Raw genomic sequence first — 17267 nt, 5'->3', positions numbered from 1 at the left:
CATTTTTGGTATTTAGGAAGGTTGTTTGAAATTCAAATTATCAACTTAAAGGGGGGGGGAAGCTTTATGGTTTCTGTACAAACTGAAAGCATTGTTAGCTAAATGTGCAACCAAGCACATTAGTTGGAAAAGCATCCTAAGCTTGTTTATGCAGAAGTTTGCTCCAGTGAGAACATTGGCTCTGAGCTCCAAGCACAACTGGATGTGACTTGGGACCTGTGGATGTAACAACAGGGAGGAAAATCTTACTAGAACTGCAGCAACTCAGGAGTTCAGCCACTCCCCATCATTTTTTCAGATTACAATCTCTCACCTGCACACCCTTATTTAGCTCTGAAGTAAGGCTGGTATCATACTGATGCATATATAGGTTTCCCCAGCAGGGATACAGTAGTGGGTGTGGAGGCTGTAAACAAGAAAATGGTGGCCTAAAATGGTTTGTGTATTTCTATTCCCAAACATTTGAATTTGCACATTGTTTAAATGCACCCTGGGTTAATAAGAATTAAACCCTTTGCCCAAAAGGAGGCATTTGTTGTAAAAGCATAGGTTAAGAGGATATTGATATTGGCCACTCATCAAATGGGCGGAAAAAAATACTAGGCTCTCATAATATTGTAGCATACTACAGGCTGGAATCCTATACATATTTACCTAAGATTAAATCCCATTGAACACTGTGTGACTTGCTTCTGAGTAGCTATGCTTAGGGTTGCACTGCCTTTGGCTAAAACCAGCAGCATACCATGTGGCTAGAACAGCTAGGAAACTTACAGTGCTTTAGAAATAGATGGGCTGCAGTGAGTATTAGGAGACTGCAATGTAGAGCTTGGTAATTTTATATAATATCTGTATCCATCTATAATTGCTTTATTGTTTTGGCAGTTAATCTTATGCAGTTGCTGTTATTTTCTTTATACATTGTGCTGTATCCATTATTTTGGTAACATTGCACTGCTTTCGATTTCCCTTTCTGTTCTTATGAAGTCATTTATTACTTCTTTAATATTTCCGTGTTGTTCATTGTATATCAATAATCTTATTTTCTTTCACTTTATGAAAGAAAGAATGAGGCAATTATATAACAATGTACTATCATTTCAAAGGGATTTGAACAGAAACTATTTCTCCAGTAAGATTCAGCTCAAAAATCTGGAGGGAGGGAAAGAAGAGACCAAACATTGACTTTTTTGTTTTATTCCAAAAACAAAAACACACTTCAGCAGCAAAAAAACATTGATTCAAAAAACAAGACAGACACAAAGAAGGGCCGAAGGGTATGGGGTGTGTTGGGTATGGTGGGATTTCTTTCCAGGTTTATTCAAGTTCCTTGTAGCGGGCAAACATGACTCGCCGCACAGCATCTCGGTACGTTTCATTAGATTGCCTTCTGCTGGGCCTCCCTTGGGTCCCTAATCCTGCTCCCCTCTTTCGACTTTCAGCCTGGAAAAATAAAGAGAGAGAGAGAGAGAGAGAGAGAGAGAGAGAGAGAGAGATAAAAGCAGCTAGTTGTACTTGCACCTAGAACATTCACCAAGTGCATTTCTTATCACTAGAGAAGGAATAAACATTGCTTGGCATGTTACAGACAGGTCCAGTTCAGGCATTCACCAAACTCATGAGGGTGAAAACTGCCCCTCCCCGCAAAAGCCCACCCATGGAGGCTCCTCATGTCTTTCCACTCATTGGGCAAAAATAAGAAAGGAGCCCACATGCAGGGAAATTGTGGGCAGGACTTGCCTGCACATGCACACACCCCTATCTCTAGACAGTTTTAGCCCTTTGCGTGTTCAAGTGAGTACCTGAACAATCAAAAGCCATTTCAAGCTATTTAAAACATAGCTTAACAATATTGCTTTGAGTAAGGATAATGTACAGAGAATACATAATTTAATACCAGTTAGCTTTGCCTAAAAAATGCTGTAAATAAGGACACTGAGTGTTTGGTCCTTTAAGTGGCCATGCTATGCCACCTCCATTCTTGGGGATTCTTTTCTGAATCCCACCTTCAGCACCACAACCCACCTTGCTCCAGTATTGCCAACCACATTAGAAAAAACCATACCCCTCACTTTCCACTTCAGTTAAGTGCTCAAGACGGCTAACGTAACAGGAGTTAACAAAAAATATAACTAGAACAGCAATGTTTTCATGTGAAGACTCTGCTAATAAGGAGGACAGATTGACTTCCCAGGGCAGGATATTCCATATCCTGGGTGCTGAAACCAAGAAGGCCCTTTACCTCACTTCCACTAATAGCACTTCAGATGCCAGTAAGCAGAGATATTGCAGGGATACTGTTCATGCTTGTAAGATGCAATGATTCAAAACAGTTGCATTTGCAAACACAAGAATTTTACCTCCACTGGTGACGTCATGCCCTGTTCATTGCGACCCAGACCTGAACCTTCCTTCCAGCCCATAGCCTGCATCATACGGCTTCCTTTGTTATTGCTCTCCAGTCTTCCTCTATCTGAGGGCTTGTAGTCACTGCAAACAAATGTAAGTATGCTGGCATGAATAAACTTTCAGGAGCATATCTGCTATAGAAATTATTGTATAAGCAATAGCGTGTTTTCTAGAGGCAAAGAAACTTTAGGAGCCGGGCTGTTAGCTGCCTAAAGAATGAGCATCTAGGCCAGGGTGCATTAATTTTAATACTGTAGATCTATTCTGAATAGAACTTAGCTGGATACAACCTAAAGAGTTGAGAGGCACTTCAGTTCCCACCATCACCACCATCTGTCAATTCAGCAAAGCCGTTACTATGGCATCCCTGTAAGATAGTCATTGAGCCTCTAACAAAGAGAGAGCACACTTTGCAAAGCAGCCTGTTTCACTGTTACGGAATAAGTTCGCAAAAACAACTTTGAGATAAGAATGTCCCAATACCTTTCAGAATTCCTGAAATTCTTCGGTCGTTTTCTCTCTGGAGAGTTCCGTTCCTCAAATCTCTCTCTTCTGTCACCTCCTTTTTCTTTAAACCTTCCCTTTATATTAAAAGGCAGAGTTAGTGAAGATGGCATCCCAGATTTTCCCTCCCAAAATGCATTCATTCACTAAAAATTATACATTTGTGCAACTAACCTAAGGAGTGGAGAAAAATTCCCCAGTACCTCAGCACTGCAACAGAGCATCTTGCTTTATTTTCCAGACATTTCCAAACAAGCATCTACAAGAGCCTGCCCATCATATTAATTTATCAATGTAATATCAAAGTACAAGTATCAGCCACTTTGATCTTGCATCTCCATGAAATTGAAACCATTTGGCTATCTTTCAGGGTGTTTAATTTTCTTTGGAAGTGTGGAATGAAGTGCTAGCATTAAGACAGAGAGGGGCCTGACATTCAGATCCAAGAACACTGCTGCACACTGAAAGCAAGACTTTTCTGTGGGCATAAATTTAGCAGTCAGAGTCTACATCTTCTGACAGATCCATTTTGTGTCTCTCCCTATCAAGGCAAGATGAGAGCCAGTGCAGTCTCTGTGCACGCTAAGAGAAGAGTCCCCAGGGCTGGGTGTTTATAACAAACCATGTTCCTACACGATCAGGTTGCTTGATTCTTTCCCACTTGGAGCCTTTATTGGCACTTGACTTTATTTCTAAATAGCAGGTAGACTAATGGCACCCAGAAAAACAAGGTAAACAACAGCACTCTCCAGATGGCAAGGGAAATCTCAGGGAGGCACAGAGGTCACACAAAGGAAAGTTCTCAATATCAACTGATGGTGCTGCTTAAGGCTGTTACGTCATGACAAAAAATTGGATAGATGATGGATGATTGTTTAATTCACTTTCAGGACCTGGAATCTAGATACCTGCTGCACTGTGTGTGTGTGTGTGTGTGTGTGTGTGTGTACGTACGTACGTACGTACACACACACATGCACACACACGCACACACACACATCCAAGTAAGCATTGGTGGGGCACACAGGGAATTAATGTTTTGTTTATGCAGAGCCACAGCTGCACAGGACCATACAAAGCAGATGTAATTACCTCACGTTCTCGCCTCTCCAAATACGCAAGCTCTTGTTCCGATTGCTTTATTTTACGATGAATTTCTAGGTTTTGCTGTAAGAAGCAAAATGGATGAATAGCTTTTGAATTGTCTCACTTCATGCAATGAAAAATATTTATTCTAGCCATGTAAAATGTTTAGCCACTTCTTAAGTTTTGCGAGATAGTAGGATGTATGGGCAAACAATTGGAAATAAAACGAAGTGCTATACTGAATTCCAACAGCTGAGTACATATTACTACAAAATAAATATACCTAAGAGTGCAAAATGAAAGCAAAGAAACTAAATTTATTCATATCCATTCCATGTATTTCTGTTCCTAAAAAGACAGCTTTTCATTCTCTTAAAAATGGCCACCTGAGGCCTTGTTTCGGGTGTCATTGCCAAATGAAGCTTGGGCACCAACTTGGTGGAATGCCCTCCCCAGAGTAACTCAGCAGGCAATGACTGTTCCCTTTCAGGTATAACCTGGGATTTTTAGGAAGTCTTTGGCTAATCTAACACTGTTGTTAATTTCTCACTGTTGTTCTGATTTTTATTTCTGCTGAGAAGGGGATTGGAAAGGTTTGCACTGAGCTAATTTTTGGAAAAGAGAAAACAGGATCATAATGATCATCTAACACTTTCTGATATCTCCCACAAGCTCACATGTACCATCCTCTTTCCTCCGTCCCTTTTCAGTATGAACCATGGTTTAATGCTACACCTGCCTTGTGGTTAACACAATCTGAAACCAGGATTTGAAGCTGTTTTCAAAAGCAGGCATAACACTAGCAGATCACAGCACTGAAAAGAGAAAGGAGTGCGTTCAAGCAGGACACAATACAGGAAGGAAAGAGAAATCAGGAAAAATTACATCTTTGAGAGGCACTTGTGAAATATGGAGAAGTTTTGTTAAATGAAGTATGAATAGCAGATTCTCCTGAATGGGCTGCTTTTTTCCTTACTTTGTGAAGATTGGAAAGTTGTTGATGCTTGATCAGGACTTCTTTATTTGGAAACTGTCTCCGGCAAAGTAAACATGCTAACTTATTCCAGTCAGTCAGCTTTTCTTCATCATTTTCAAGCTTCTGTGGCCGTTCCTCCTGTTGCACTGGTGGCCGTGGAGGCTGTGGCTGTGGTTCCTCTTCTTCCTCCTCCTCCTCCTCATTGTCACTGTCTCCACCATATTCTCCTAGGAGTCCTATCAGAGGATTCACCACCTTTGGCTGAAGGGGTGGGAGTGGGGGGGGGGCAGAATGAGAACCACATGCAAACCAAAGCCAATTCAGTGGATCTGAGGTCTTAGATGCCTTAACTGATGTATTACTGGTCTAGTACAGTTGCTAAGTGACTAAGCTACAATCAGGGAAACCCCTGGTTTGAATCTCGCCTCTACCATGAACTCACTAGGGGGGAAACTGATAGCCAAAATGTAAGAAGACAAACGGAAAGCGTGCCTGCATGCAAAATAAAGATAATTGGGAAGTGGTACTATTGTTGCATAAATTTGACTTTGACTCAATCCCTGATTGAAACAAGAGACTGAAATGGTACAGGCCTTTCAACTAGCTCACAAGTTGAATGCAACCTTCTGCTGCATGTGTAGACCAAATCTAGATCAGCACTGCTGCCTCTTCTGTCTTGCACATGGTGCTCCTGTTGACATGTTGCTTTTTTTGATGCACATTACACGGACAATTTGAAATCTGTTACAATTTCTCCTCATTTTCAATCAATTTAAAAAAAACTGATATGAAGAGAAATGAAATCTAAACAACTTAGCCCATCAAGAGAAACACTAACAACAAAATCCTATGCATGCAAATTTATTCAGAAGTAAGTCCCACTAAGTTCAATGGCTCCCACTTGAAAGTAGGTTTAGGGATACAGTCCAAGAGGCCCCCTAACCACACAGCAGTCCATTCAGTGTTGCTGCAAGAAAGAGGGGGACAGGACACTTTCCCTGCTACAGTGCTAAGAATTGTGACTGACTAGCTTACTACAACATGCACCCGACAAATTTCAGCATGACAGTAAGCCTCATACTTGATAAGATCAATAAATAATAATTAAATGTTCCAGATGACAAATGCCAAGTAAAGTCCTTACTGGGGGTGTACTCTCTTCTTTTTTCAGTGTTGGAGGTAGTGGTTTTTTAAAGACATCTTCTGCAGGAGGTTTTTCTTCTGGATTCTCATTCTGAAACATTAAGACTGGGAGTTAAAACTTATTGCCAGCTCGACTTCCCCACTGCCTGCCTCCAACCATTTTTCTTACTAGTACCTTTACGTCCTTTACAGCAACAAGCATAAAGGAGATACATGGTTTCTTGTCTCTCCTACTTTTGCTATCCTCAGTTATACTCTTTTGCATCTAAGAATGACAAACTGTGGCTGAGAGTCAGAGGGGTGTTCCAAAGGGATTGTGTAGCTGGTAGATACTTAGCAAACAGCGCACAAAGCTGTAAGGAGGAATACGTATGCCAAGTGTTGAAATTTGCTACTGGCTGTATGAGATGTTGAAAATATGCTTTCAGCTCCTGTTCTTGAATTCAATTAATGTTGCTCTTCCCTCCCTATTCAGATCAAGTCAAACTAGCTTTTAAACAAGGGCAAGTGCAATGCATTCATTTACTGGGTAACTCTTAGCACGTAAGATTCTCTGGAGATTACACCACAAGTATCAGACCAGTTTGTTCATGGAAACTTGGTATTTTAGATATCCAGTTTACTACTGGAAAATTCTCCTATTTATTCAGGATGAGTCACAGGAAAACTGGAAGCTTGAGCAATTTGAGGAAGCAGCCTGTAAATCAAATTACAGTCCTTTGTCACTCTCAGAACTTTTATCTCAAAAGAAGAAAATAATATTGACAGTTATACTGAACTATTTGTGCCCATTTATGGGCTTACTAACATCTCCCTTGGAACTCTCAGTTCTGGATGTGAACTGGGCTTTGCTCTCTTGGCAACTTCAGGGACTAAGTAGGATTGTATGTTTTCAAGAGTGAATGGTCATTTTTAAAATGCTGTCTACACTCAAGTGGTGTGATCTGCAGTGTACCATCTCAACAGTCCAGTGAATCATAGTATTTTCTACAAATAATGATTTTTATATTTTAGTCACTTTGCTTGCATCTTTTAAAATACACACTTAGGTTTAGTGGCACTTGGTTTCTGGATCCACAAACCCGTGCCCTCTTTTGAAAGAGTGTTTGATCTGCTTATTTTTATGATCAAATGAGCTTTTGTGCTCATGAAGAAGCTGGGTGCCTTAAAAGGATTATGAGTTTAAAAGGAAATTGGATTATCTACAGGTTAAGCTAAACCCGATCTACTGCATATTTTGCAAGTTCCTAGACTTGCCTAGCTGCAAAAGCAAGCTTTGACTATGGCAGCATTAATCTTTGGACCATGCCAATTTGTACAGTTCATAAGAATGATGATGGCGCAGATATTTTACCTTGGCTGACTTGTTTCTGTGCCTCTCTCTTCTCTCTCGGTTATCTCTACCGGATGGCTCATCTCGTTCACTTGCCCTATCCTGGCTCCTGCGCCTCCTCCCAGTATGTGGTGGTGGGGATGAAGATGCTTCTCGACCCATTGGAACATCTCTCTGGAAGGAGATATTTGGCACATGGTTACAGAATATTTTTTCCTGGCACTGAAATGGCAAAGTGAGCACACACATGCACATGCCCTCACCTGAGTATTGGGATCATAGTATACCCCTGTAATGGGGTCAAAATAGTTTCCAGTGTCTGGATCATAAATGAATGTGGACACATCAGAGGAAGCTGAGGGGGAAAAAGAAGTAAAGACAAACATCATATACTTCTGAAGATGTCAAACATTATTTAAATAAAAACAGAGATGGCCCAAGACATTCTGGTGTTCGAGGGGGAAGAGTCCAAAAGGGTTGCCAGGATAATAAATATATATTAAACTAAATACAGTGGTGCCTCAGGTTACATATGCTTCAGGTTACATACTCCGCTAACCCAGAACTAGTGCTTCAGGTTAAGAACTTTGCTTCAGGTTGAGAACAGAAATCGTGCTCCGGCGGCGCGGCAGCAGCAGGACGCCCCATTAGCTAAAGTGGTGCTTCGGGTTAAGAACAGTTTCAGGTTAAGTACGGACCTCCGGAATAAATTAAGTACTTAACCCGAGGTACCACTGTAACTGCTGTTGCTTAAAGATACCCTGAAACTCTGTCTTATGGTAAGGCCAGCCCTGAAAGAATGGGGTAATGCTTGGGTAGAAATTATCCTGCTCAGAGACTAGATGATGAAATTTCAACCTAAAAATTTAATAAGGACGAGGTGACTAGCACTGCACATCTCTACATGTTGTGCTCCAATGTATTTCTCTCCAAGGAGTGAGAAGGTGTCACTTTTTTTGCTTGATCATTTCCTGTAAAGGTAAAGGTAAAGGTACCCCTGCCCGTACGGGCCAGTCTTGACAGATTCTGGGGTTGTGCGCCCATCTCACTTAAGAGGCCAGGGGCCAGCGCTGTCCGGAGACACTTCCGGGTCACGTGGCCAGCGTGACATCGCTGCTCTGGCGAGCCAGAGCTGCACACGGAAACGCCGTTTACCTTCCCGCTGGTAAGCGGTCCCTATTTATCTACTTGCACCCGGAGGTGCTTTCGAACTGCTAGGTTGGCAGGCGCTGGGACTGAGCAGCGGGAGCGCACCCCGCCGCAGGGATTCGAACCGCCGACCTTTCGATCGGCAAGCCCTAGGCGCTTTAACCCACAGCGCCACCTGCGTCCCGATCATTTCCTGAGGCCTCCAATAAGTGTCAATCCAACAGAAGAGAACCAGTCAAATTATAACCAAGCCAGATCTTGGGGTGCATGTAAGAAATTAGTGTTTGCATTTGGTATCACTCCAAATACCCTTTCTAAGCTGGTAATTATGTAGGGCAGGGAGAGCTAACTTTTCAGCCAAAGACAATCATCCCTCCAAGAGCCACTCAGCAGTTTCACAGAGCTCAGCCTCACACATACACACACTCTCACACAAACACAAATGCAATTAAACACTGAAACATGTACCCTCTCATATACAAACACAAGCAGACCCACATACACAAAACCAGTACTTGCAGCACTCCCCACTCCAGCGCTAAAGGAGAAGGCAAATGCTGGCTTTTCATCTTAAAGACCAGGCGTAATCTTCAATATCAGTGCTATGGTACATAGTGCTGAGATCAGAGATAAAAGATTCCTATGGCTACCTTTTGGAGTAGCTCTCTAAAGAAGAAGCAGAGGGATTCTATCTTCCAATCACTCTCGAAAGGATAGATAGCTTGATCTCCTGATCCCATCAGGAAATAAAAGTTGTGGGGACCAATGTCTACTTCCTATGACTTGGTAAGCCACATATGGCTCACAGGCAAGCCACATTTAGCGCAGGGAAGCCTTACGATTCTACACTAGATTTGGCTGAATTTTTCAAGTCAGAAAAAGTTCTTGCAAGATTTTGCAGTCAGAATAAAAGTCAAACATAGGATCAACATGCATTTTCACTGAAAAACCTCCGATGTCCGATACAAAATCCAAAAAACAGTAAATTTCAGGCTGGTGTACATGTTTCATTTTGTTTCAAAGCATACTCAGCTTTGAAAAGTGCATTTGCAAAAACTTATAATTGTTATTGAAAATGTCAACAATTCTATGGTCAGAATTCAACCAAAACGTCTTGTCAGCACAAGGATTTCCATTTGCACAACTAGACTTCCTCCTGCACCCTTCCCAAATCTGCTCCAGAGGGTTGGGGAAACCCCTAGAATAGATTTAGGGGGTGCACAGGGGGAAGAGGAGGGAAGAATGTTCTGTTGCACAAGTAGAAATCTGTATGCTGATGAAACATTCACAGCAGTGCTTTGCTGGATATAACCCTATAAGAAACATTTTTTAAAAATGGAATAAGGACACTGAGCTTTCACAAGTAGAAAGTGACCAGAAGAACACAGTAACAAGAAAATGAAGTTGAGTCTTACACTCTGATCTTCGCTTCTGTGAGTCAGCGCCTCTCCTGTCACCTGAGCCCCGCTTGCCCTAATACAGAAAAGGCATTTAAAAACACAAACCAAGAAAGCAGAACATCTGGTGGACATTTCCCCACAATTCAAAGTACTCCAGACTAATCTGCATGTATTGGGTTGTCATGCAATAAAAGGCACCGATGTATGCTTCTCTGACCTAAATGTGCAACTCAGGAAAGCCAGTAAGTGGTCCTCTATTGACATCAAAAGGCGCTAAGTCAGATCAGATGTGTATTACCGAAATGCCTACAGAAGAGATGACTTTCTCCTGCTCATCATGGAGGAAAACTGGAAGGGCAGTAATCTGAACCAATACTGGAAAATGCAGGTAATTTCCTCGTGGCAACTTCTATAGAATAGTTAAGAATGCCAGCAAACACTCATAAATCAAACTCTTCAATCCCTCAGTGTCCGCATAGCTGAGGCAGGAGTCAATTCCCTCAGAGTGCCATCACAGATTGTACTACAAGCATACCTGGCTATAGCGTGGAACATCACTATGGTCTCCATATTCATTTCTAGAAACAGAAAGAGAACATCTGAATTAATACCAGTTTAAGTTTTCTGAAGATTCTACATGCATGGCAAGTGTTACTTTTGCTTCACTCTAACGTTACTAGTGTCAGTGGACCATTTGGTCAACAAGAAACTTGGCTGTATAGCTCATTCGGCTGTTGCTCATGTTCACTATGACTACCTTCCAATGGCTTAGATGTGATATCACCACATTGTTGCAAAGGAACTATGAGCTGAGTTCACAGCCACGTTAACAAAGAGATTCAACTGCATATCGTCATAACGCTACTGTTTTGTTTTGTTTTTGTAAACAACGTCCTCTGCAAAACTTCCCTCAAATGTTTAATCAAGCATCAATCTGAATGTTTTGATGCCTGGTGTAAAAGCATATGTTGATAACATAGAGTCATAATTGTGTATTTTTAGTGAGGTTTCTATTACCTCCTCTTTCCGGTGGCTAGGTTTACATCCACAGCACGGCCATCTATGCTGATTGGGGGATCCAGATCTTGTAAAACCTTCACTATGCGGACTGCTTCCTGTGGAGACAAGAATCCAGATGGGGGTGGGGGGGAGACAAGTTTGAGCCACTAAGCCAGAAATAAGTTGTCACAATAATAATAATTTTATTATTTATACCCCCACCCATCAAGTTCCTCTAGCGGCCCTAAGTCCAAGTGAGTCCCACCAGTCCCCAAAGGAGCTCTCACTTTCCTCCTCTTGGTCACCAGTTCCCTCTGACACCAGTTGATCCAAGGCATACTCTTTCTCTTGGCCCAGCCTTTATGCCCTGAAGAAAAAGCTCAAACCCAGACTATGACACATAGCCACAAGGAGTTCAGAAATTTGACTAACTATAGCTCAGAATTACAGGTGAAATCAAACAAAATAGGTACTCTCTACCATGGTTTTCTAAAGCAAGTCAGCTTCAAACTATGGTTTATGAAGCTGGCTTGTTTTTGTAAACCATAGTTAAGGTTAACCACAGTTTTGTGTTTGGAGACAACACTGAGCAGTGCTTAATAAACTATAAAGTAGAAGCTTTATGGCCACATCAGGAGGAAGAGCATCCTCTTAATGCATTAACTATCAACCACTGCTGGCTAGCCTTGGACAGAGAAGGCAGAAGAAGAAGTTCCAATATTGTAACTAAACATTATACACAAAAACACAAGCCAGAAGGGGGCTCCGTCACATAAGAAGATAAAGGCACAGGAAAACATCCAGATTTGACAGAATTGTTCTTCCTCTCCTTCCCCATGAAGCACATGGGGGGGAGCTACAGGACGGGTGACACTGTTTGCACAAGTGTATGTCTACCATAGAATTGTCAATACTATACTGTGTGGTGGTGGGTGGCGAATGAAAACATACAGTATGAGAGTCCAGTTCAATGAAGCCATAGGTGTAGCCCATCCGACCAGCTTTGTTCTTCATGACACGCACACTTGAAGTAGACAAGCGGACGTAGGGTGCCAGAAGTCCTACAATCACTTCCGGCGGAGTGAAGCGAGGGATGCGTTTTAGCATAATTGCTGTTACAAATTTACAAGGAGAAAGTGAAATATTAATTCAGGAGGAGAAATGTACTTCATCTTTTCTGTCATCCTGTGTCAAAAGCTCCTGGTATTAGGCTCAGCTGACTTGAAGACTACTCAGTGTTAAAATCAATAATGCTGCAGAACACAAAGAGAATTCTAAACTGCAAGCTTCAATTCAAGCCTCTTTTTGCAAGTTACTCAAGTCCAAGTATCCATTATGAACTCAGTCAGTGAGACCAAATGGTTGCAAGTATAATCTACTTACTTTTACTCTCATCCTCCTGATGTTTGGTTTCCATGGATTCTCTTCTTGAACCATGTTCTTGGTTCTCCCTTCGAGGTGGGTACAATTCAGAGTCCCTTTTCTTTTCTTGTGAAGGCCATTGTTCCCTACTTTCATCCTTCTTGGGTTCAGGTTCCTGAGGTTGACTTCCCTGCTCAGTGGTAGGTTTCTGAGGAGAAGGTTCCTGTGGGGGAGCAGGGTCCTTAAGAGGTTCTTCCTCTGGTGTTGGTTCCTCAGATAACTCTTCCTCCCCCTTTTCAACCTTTTCTTCTGTTACTAGCAAAAAGTAAAACAAGTGAAGCCCTGTCTGCAGTAACCACTGTATTAAAACTGTTCTTTTAGCCCCTTATATGTACTAGTGAAAACTGTTTTCAGCTTAGCCGTCTACATATTATAGACTTGTTAGGGATTTACACCAGGTATAGGCAGGATCACACTAACAAACCAGATACAAGGATCAGCATAAACATGAGTAGCACCACTTGTTCCTCTAAATCTCCATCATTAGCCTTTAACAGCTTGGGAGGTAATTTCTTCCCTTCCTCTCTCTTTGGTAGTGCCAGCTTGCCAACATAGCATTACTTAAGAGTCTTTAGATGAAACACTGCACTTTCAAGCAAAAAAAAAAAGAAAAAGTATTGCAACTCATACAAACTTAAAGACTGTTCCAAATCCAGACCAATCTCTCTGTCAAGGACAGTGCTTGACTAGTTTTAAGTTAACCATCTGCAGAAAGAAACGCAATAACTCTACAAATAATGCTGGCAATATTTGCTAGCACATCATAGCTGAGGAACCTACAGCCCTCCAGATGTTGTTGGTGCCAATGGGAGTTGCAGTATACAACATCTGGAGGGCCACGTGCATCTCAGTTTTTTATTCACTTAGCATTCACACTACTATTTGTTTATTTAAATGTCAATTAAACAAAAGTAGGCTCACCATCTCTTGGGAGTCTGCAGTAATAACAGGATGAACGATACCCTACTGTGGACACTTTACACTGCAATGAAAGAGGAACAGCATGAGGGAAAGACACTTAAAATGTTTTTCTCCATCCAATATACTTCGTAGCTCTTATACAAATGCCATTGCTTTGTTAAAGCATAAGCTGAATGTTGCATCAAAATGTGTGTGTGTGTGCTACCAACTACATCTCCAGGGCTGTTGGCATCTGTCTGTTTTGAGAGACAATGGAGTGCGCCTCTAGGGATGAAGTGAAACCACTGCATTAGGCAATACATATGGTGGTCCTGGGCTGCCCAAATGACAAGACCTCGCTGATGTGGTCCAAAGGGAAGCAGAGCAATATGTTTGGCACCAGTTTGGCTGTAGGAGTTCCCAGAAGGAGGCATACAAGGCGCCATCCGACCGTCTTAGGGCTCCACTCCGGATTTGTGTAGGGTTCACTCCTAAGCCTTTTCTTGTCCCAAAGATATTCCGCAAGAGAGCAGAGGTTTGAGACCAGAGTTTTCCTTCTCCAGGATTAATGAGGTTCTTCTTCCCAGGTTGTTGAGCCCCATCTGCCCCAATCTCCATGGTATTGTGCAGATAAAAAGCATGTGTTGTCATGCTAGTGTTTACCCAAATCTTGAAAGTGGCAGCTAAATGAATTGGGGTGGGTGGGGGAGGGAAGGAGGGAGAGGAAGGATACTTACAGAATGACACATTATGCTTCCCCTGCCCCCCAAATTACACATTATTGGAGAGACGCAAGCAGGCAGCTCCCATGCATCTGCTCATAGTGTGGTTTAGGCCTTAGGTAAGCAGCACCGGAGCCTGTGTCATGAAGAGGTCTTGAGTTCAATGGAACAAAATCTCAAAGCTTTTATCATCACTCCTCAATGGCAACATCCAAGTCTTATGTTCTTCACTGAAATTTACTTGTAATAAAACCTGCTCTTGATCAAGCTAACTGGGAAGCTTATTATCTTCATTGTTTACAGCAGCCCTATATATTACAAAACATTTTGCAGTAGTGCAGGTTCCTTACTTTTAATGTCTGCTTTTAAAGTACTGCAGGTGCCAAATAATGCTCATTCTGCATTTGTAAGAGCTTGATCATTTAGTATGGCAACTCCTACACTTTGGAACTCCCTGCCTATTGAGATCAAGCAGGCGCCTTCACTGTATTCTCTCTTTTTTGCGCATACTGAAAACACTGCTGTTTAGATAAGCCTACCCAGATACTTAGGAAGTTGAGGTAATTTTAATCTGTTTTAGGACTTCAACTTTTGTATGTTTTAAAGTAGGGTTATAATTTTTTCTTTATTTTACTGTTTACCAAAGTTGTAAACCACTTTGTTTTTGTTGTTGTTGTTTTCTTCTTACAGTCAAGCGGTGTATAAATTTTATGAAATAAACAAATAAATAAAGCAAATAAACGGGGGAAATACCTCTGGGATTTTTATACTAGACACCAATTCACAAAAGCCTCATTTAATTCAAGAAAGAATTCTCAACTAAGAAACCGTCTAGTTTTGTGCACATTCCCTCCCCTGCCAATGGGGAAACCCTGGCAGCACCATCCCATGTGGGCTTAGGAAGATTCCACATCAAAAAAAAATCACATTTATTTTCTCAGCAGAGGAATGGTACACATATACCCAGGACATTCTTAGCAGCTGGAGATCTCTCCCCCAAAAAGTAGCACACCAACAGGATAGCATTCAATACACTGTATCTGTGGTCTAATTCTCAATTCTCTTTCTGAGACAACTTGCAGTTCTCTTTCCATATACTCACACGCCTGCAGTGCCAGAATTCAGGCGACTGGCTGTATTCCAGAGTCACTTCTTTACCACCAATCACAAGGTGTCCCTATTAAAATCAAAAAGAGAAAGGAGAATTTACATGCCAAGCGTAACAAAAACAAACAAACCTGAAGAGGGACTTTATTGGGGAAAGTCATGTGGCTGATTTAAACACCTGAAATGTTGGGAATGAATGAAAACAAACAAGGAAAAGGTGACTTGCATTTCAGATACATCGATTCTATACTTCTATAAGCTGACAGAGCAAAAATCTCAAGTTAACTCTACAAAGAAGAGGCAAAATGGTATTGCCTTTAATAAAGGTTATACATGTGCGTGTTAAGAGAAAATGGAGATGATCAAACTAAGTTTTAGCCATATGCTACAAATACAGGCTGGACTTAATAAAGCAAATTTAATGGTAAAGACATTGTGGTAAAGAAGCCACTGCTTGTCTAGTTTACCTGCCATGTCACTGTGGCACAGACATGTAACAGCATGTTTTAGTAGATTTTTGGAGTTGGAAGGGACCATGAGGGTCATCTAGTCCAACCCCTGCAGGAATCTTTCACCTTGAACCCACAACCCTGACTGAGCTATGTTGTACTGATATGACTGCTACCCAGTCATATGAGGTACAGCTCCGAGGGCTTTCTGGCGGTTCCCTCCCTGCGAGAAGTGAGGTTACAGGGAACCAGGCTGAGGGCCTTCTCGGTAGTGGCACCTGCCCTGTGGAACGCCTTTCCATCAGATGTCAAGGAAATAAACAACTACCTGACTTTTAGAAGATACCTGAAGGCAGCCCTGTTTAGAAGAGTTTTTAATATTTGGTGTTTTATTCTGTTTTTAGTCCTCTCTTGGGAGTTGCTCAGAGTGGCTGGGGAAACCCATTCAGATGGGTGGGGTATAAAGGTAAAGGTAAAGGTACCCCTGCCCATACGGGCCAGTCGTGTCCGACTCTGGGGTTGCGCGCCCATCTCGCTTAAGAGGCCGGGGGCCAGCGCTGTCCGAAGACACTTCCGGGTCACGTGGCCAGCGTGACAAGCTGCATCTGGCGAGCCAGCGCAGCACACGGAAACGCCGTTTACCTTCCCGCTAGTAAGCGGTCCCTATTTATCTACTTGCACCCGAGGGTGCTTTCGAACTGCTAGGTTGGCAGGCGCTGGGACCGAGCAACCCCGCCGCGGGGATTCGAACCGCCGACCTGACGATCGGCAAGTCCTAGGCGCTGAGGTTTTACCCACAGCGCCACCCGTTATTACCCCTTACCTGATCCTAAATGGTGTGTGGTAGTGCAGAAAGTCTTAGGGCTTAAAAAATAATAATTACTTTTTCCTTACATGTAGCTTAAAACTAGGATGCATATTTATTTCGTTGGCAAGCCAGATGCTTGACTTGCAGGCTGAACACAAGGCTTAAGCAATATCTTAAAACACGTCTCCTTTTAAAACTTTGTCAGAAAAGGTAGGTTACATCTCAAGAGATTCTCAGGAGAGCTCGTCTTATGATGAAAGCAAACAGGTGACACTTTGCCAGTTAGAATCTACTTATGAAATATTAAGCACTAAAAACTTGTGATGGCCTACATAAGAGGATTTAATGTTCAGCTGATAGGTGGTACTCGAGTTTATTAAAACGAAAGAAATATCCTGTAATCAGAACAGTCGGTTGCTTCAAAGGATGTCTAGAAGAAAGTAAAATACCCGCCTCTCTACACTTTTAACCTGTCATCGATACAATTATGATGAAAAGGTGACGGACACATATCTAGCACCATTTTAAAATACAGGAAGTGCTTCTGGCACTAACACATTGCTCTTTACCGAAATACAGAAAGAAACAAAACCGGCACCTTCTTTTGACAAAACACAAAGGAACGATCACTCCAGAGTTCTGTTATAAACTCCAGTGGGTTGGCGGACCTGCCAGAGCAGAGAGGGTGTGTGCATGAAGGGTTACAGGAAGGGGGGGGGAGTCCTGTCACATCTGATGGGTCTTACCATATATGACAGCCCTTCAAATATTAGTTCCATGGAATAAAGGCAAGAGAGTCGTTTTAAGAAAAGCTCCCAAGATGGGCATGTTTAACGTCTATTTACGGGAGATATGCATAT

General features: G+C 42.1%; 1 protein-coding gene across 3 annotated transcripts in view; it reads right to left on the bottom strand.

Moving 5' to 3' along the window:
- Positions 1–1181: 1181 nt before the first annotated feature.
- Positions 1182–17267, bottom strand: part of RBM6 (RNA binding motif protein 6) — a 56048-nt gene continuing 39962 nt past the window's right edge. For 2 of the 3 annotated variants that reach the window (XM_079964405.1, XM_079964406.1), the window contains exons 7-21: positions 15146–15220; positions 13343–13403; positions 12383–12676; positions 11951–12111; positions 11018–11115; positions 10536–10578; positions 10016–10073; positions 7715–7806; positions 7473–7625; positions 6120–6209; positions 4976–5236; positions 4006–4080; positions 2893–2990; positions 2361–2490; positions 1182–1443 (exon numbers count right to left, since the gene is read on the bottom strand). In XM_079964405.1, coding sequence (XP_079820531.1) covers positions 1318–1443; positions 2361–2490; positions 2893–2990; positions 4006–4080; positions 4976–5236; positions 6120–6209; positions 7473–7625; positions 7715–7806; positions 10016–10073; positions 10536–10578; positions 11018–11115; positions 11951–12111; positions 12383–12676; positions 13343–13403; positions 15146–15220 — 1815 coding nt within the window. In that variant the 3' untranslated portion in view covers positions 1182–1317. The remainder of the gene's footprint in view (positions 1444–2360; positions 2491–2892; positions 2991–4005; positions 4081–4975; positions 5237–6119; positions 6210–7472; positions 7626–7714; positions 7807–10015; positions 10074–10535; positions 10579–11017; positions 11116–11950; positions 12112–12382; positions 12677–13342; positions 13404–15145; positions 15221–17267) is intronic. The other variant, XM_079964407.1, reaches the window with a different exon arrangement.

This window comes from Podarcis cretensis, assembly GCF_951804945.1.
Source record: "Podarcis cretensis genome assembly, chromosome: 2".
NCBI classification, from domain to species: Eukaryota; Metazoa; Chordata; class Lepidosauria; order Squamata; family Lacertidae; genus Podarcis; species Podarcis cretensis.
The sequence above is the reverse complement of the archived record's forward strand: the minus strand, read 5'-3'. Positions and strand labels throughout refer to the sequence as shown.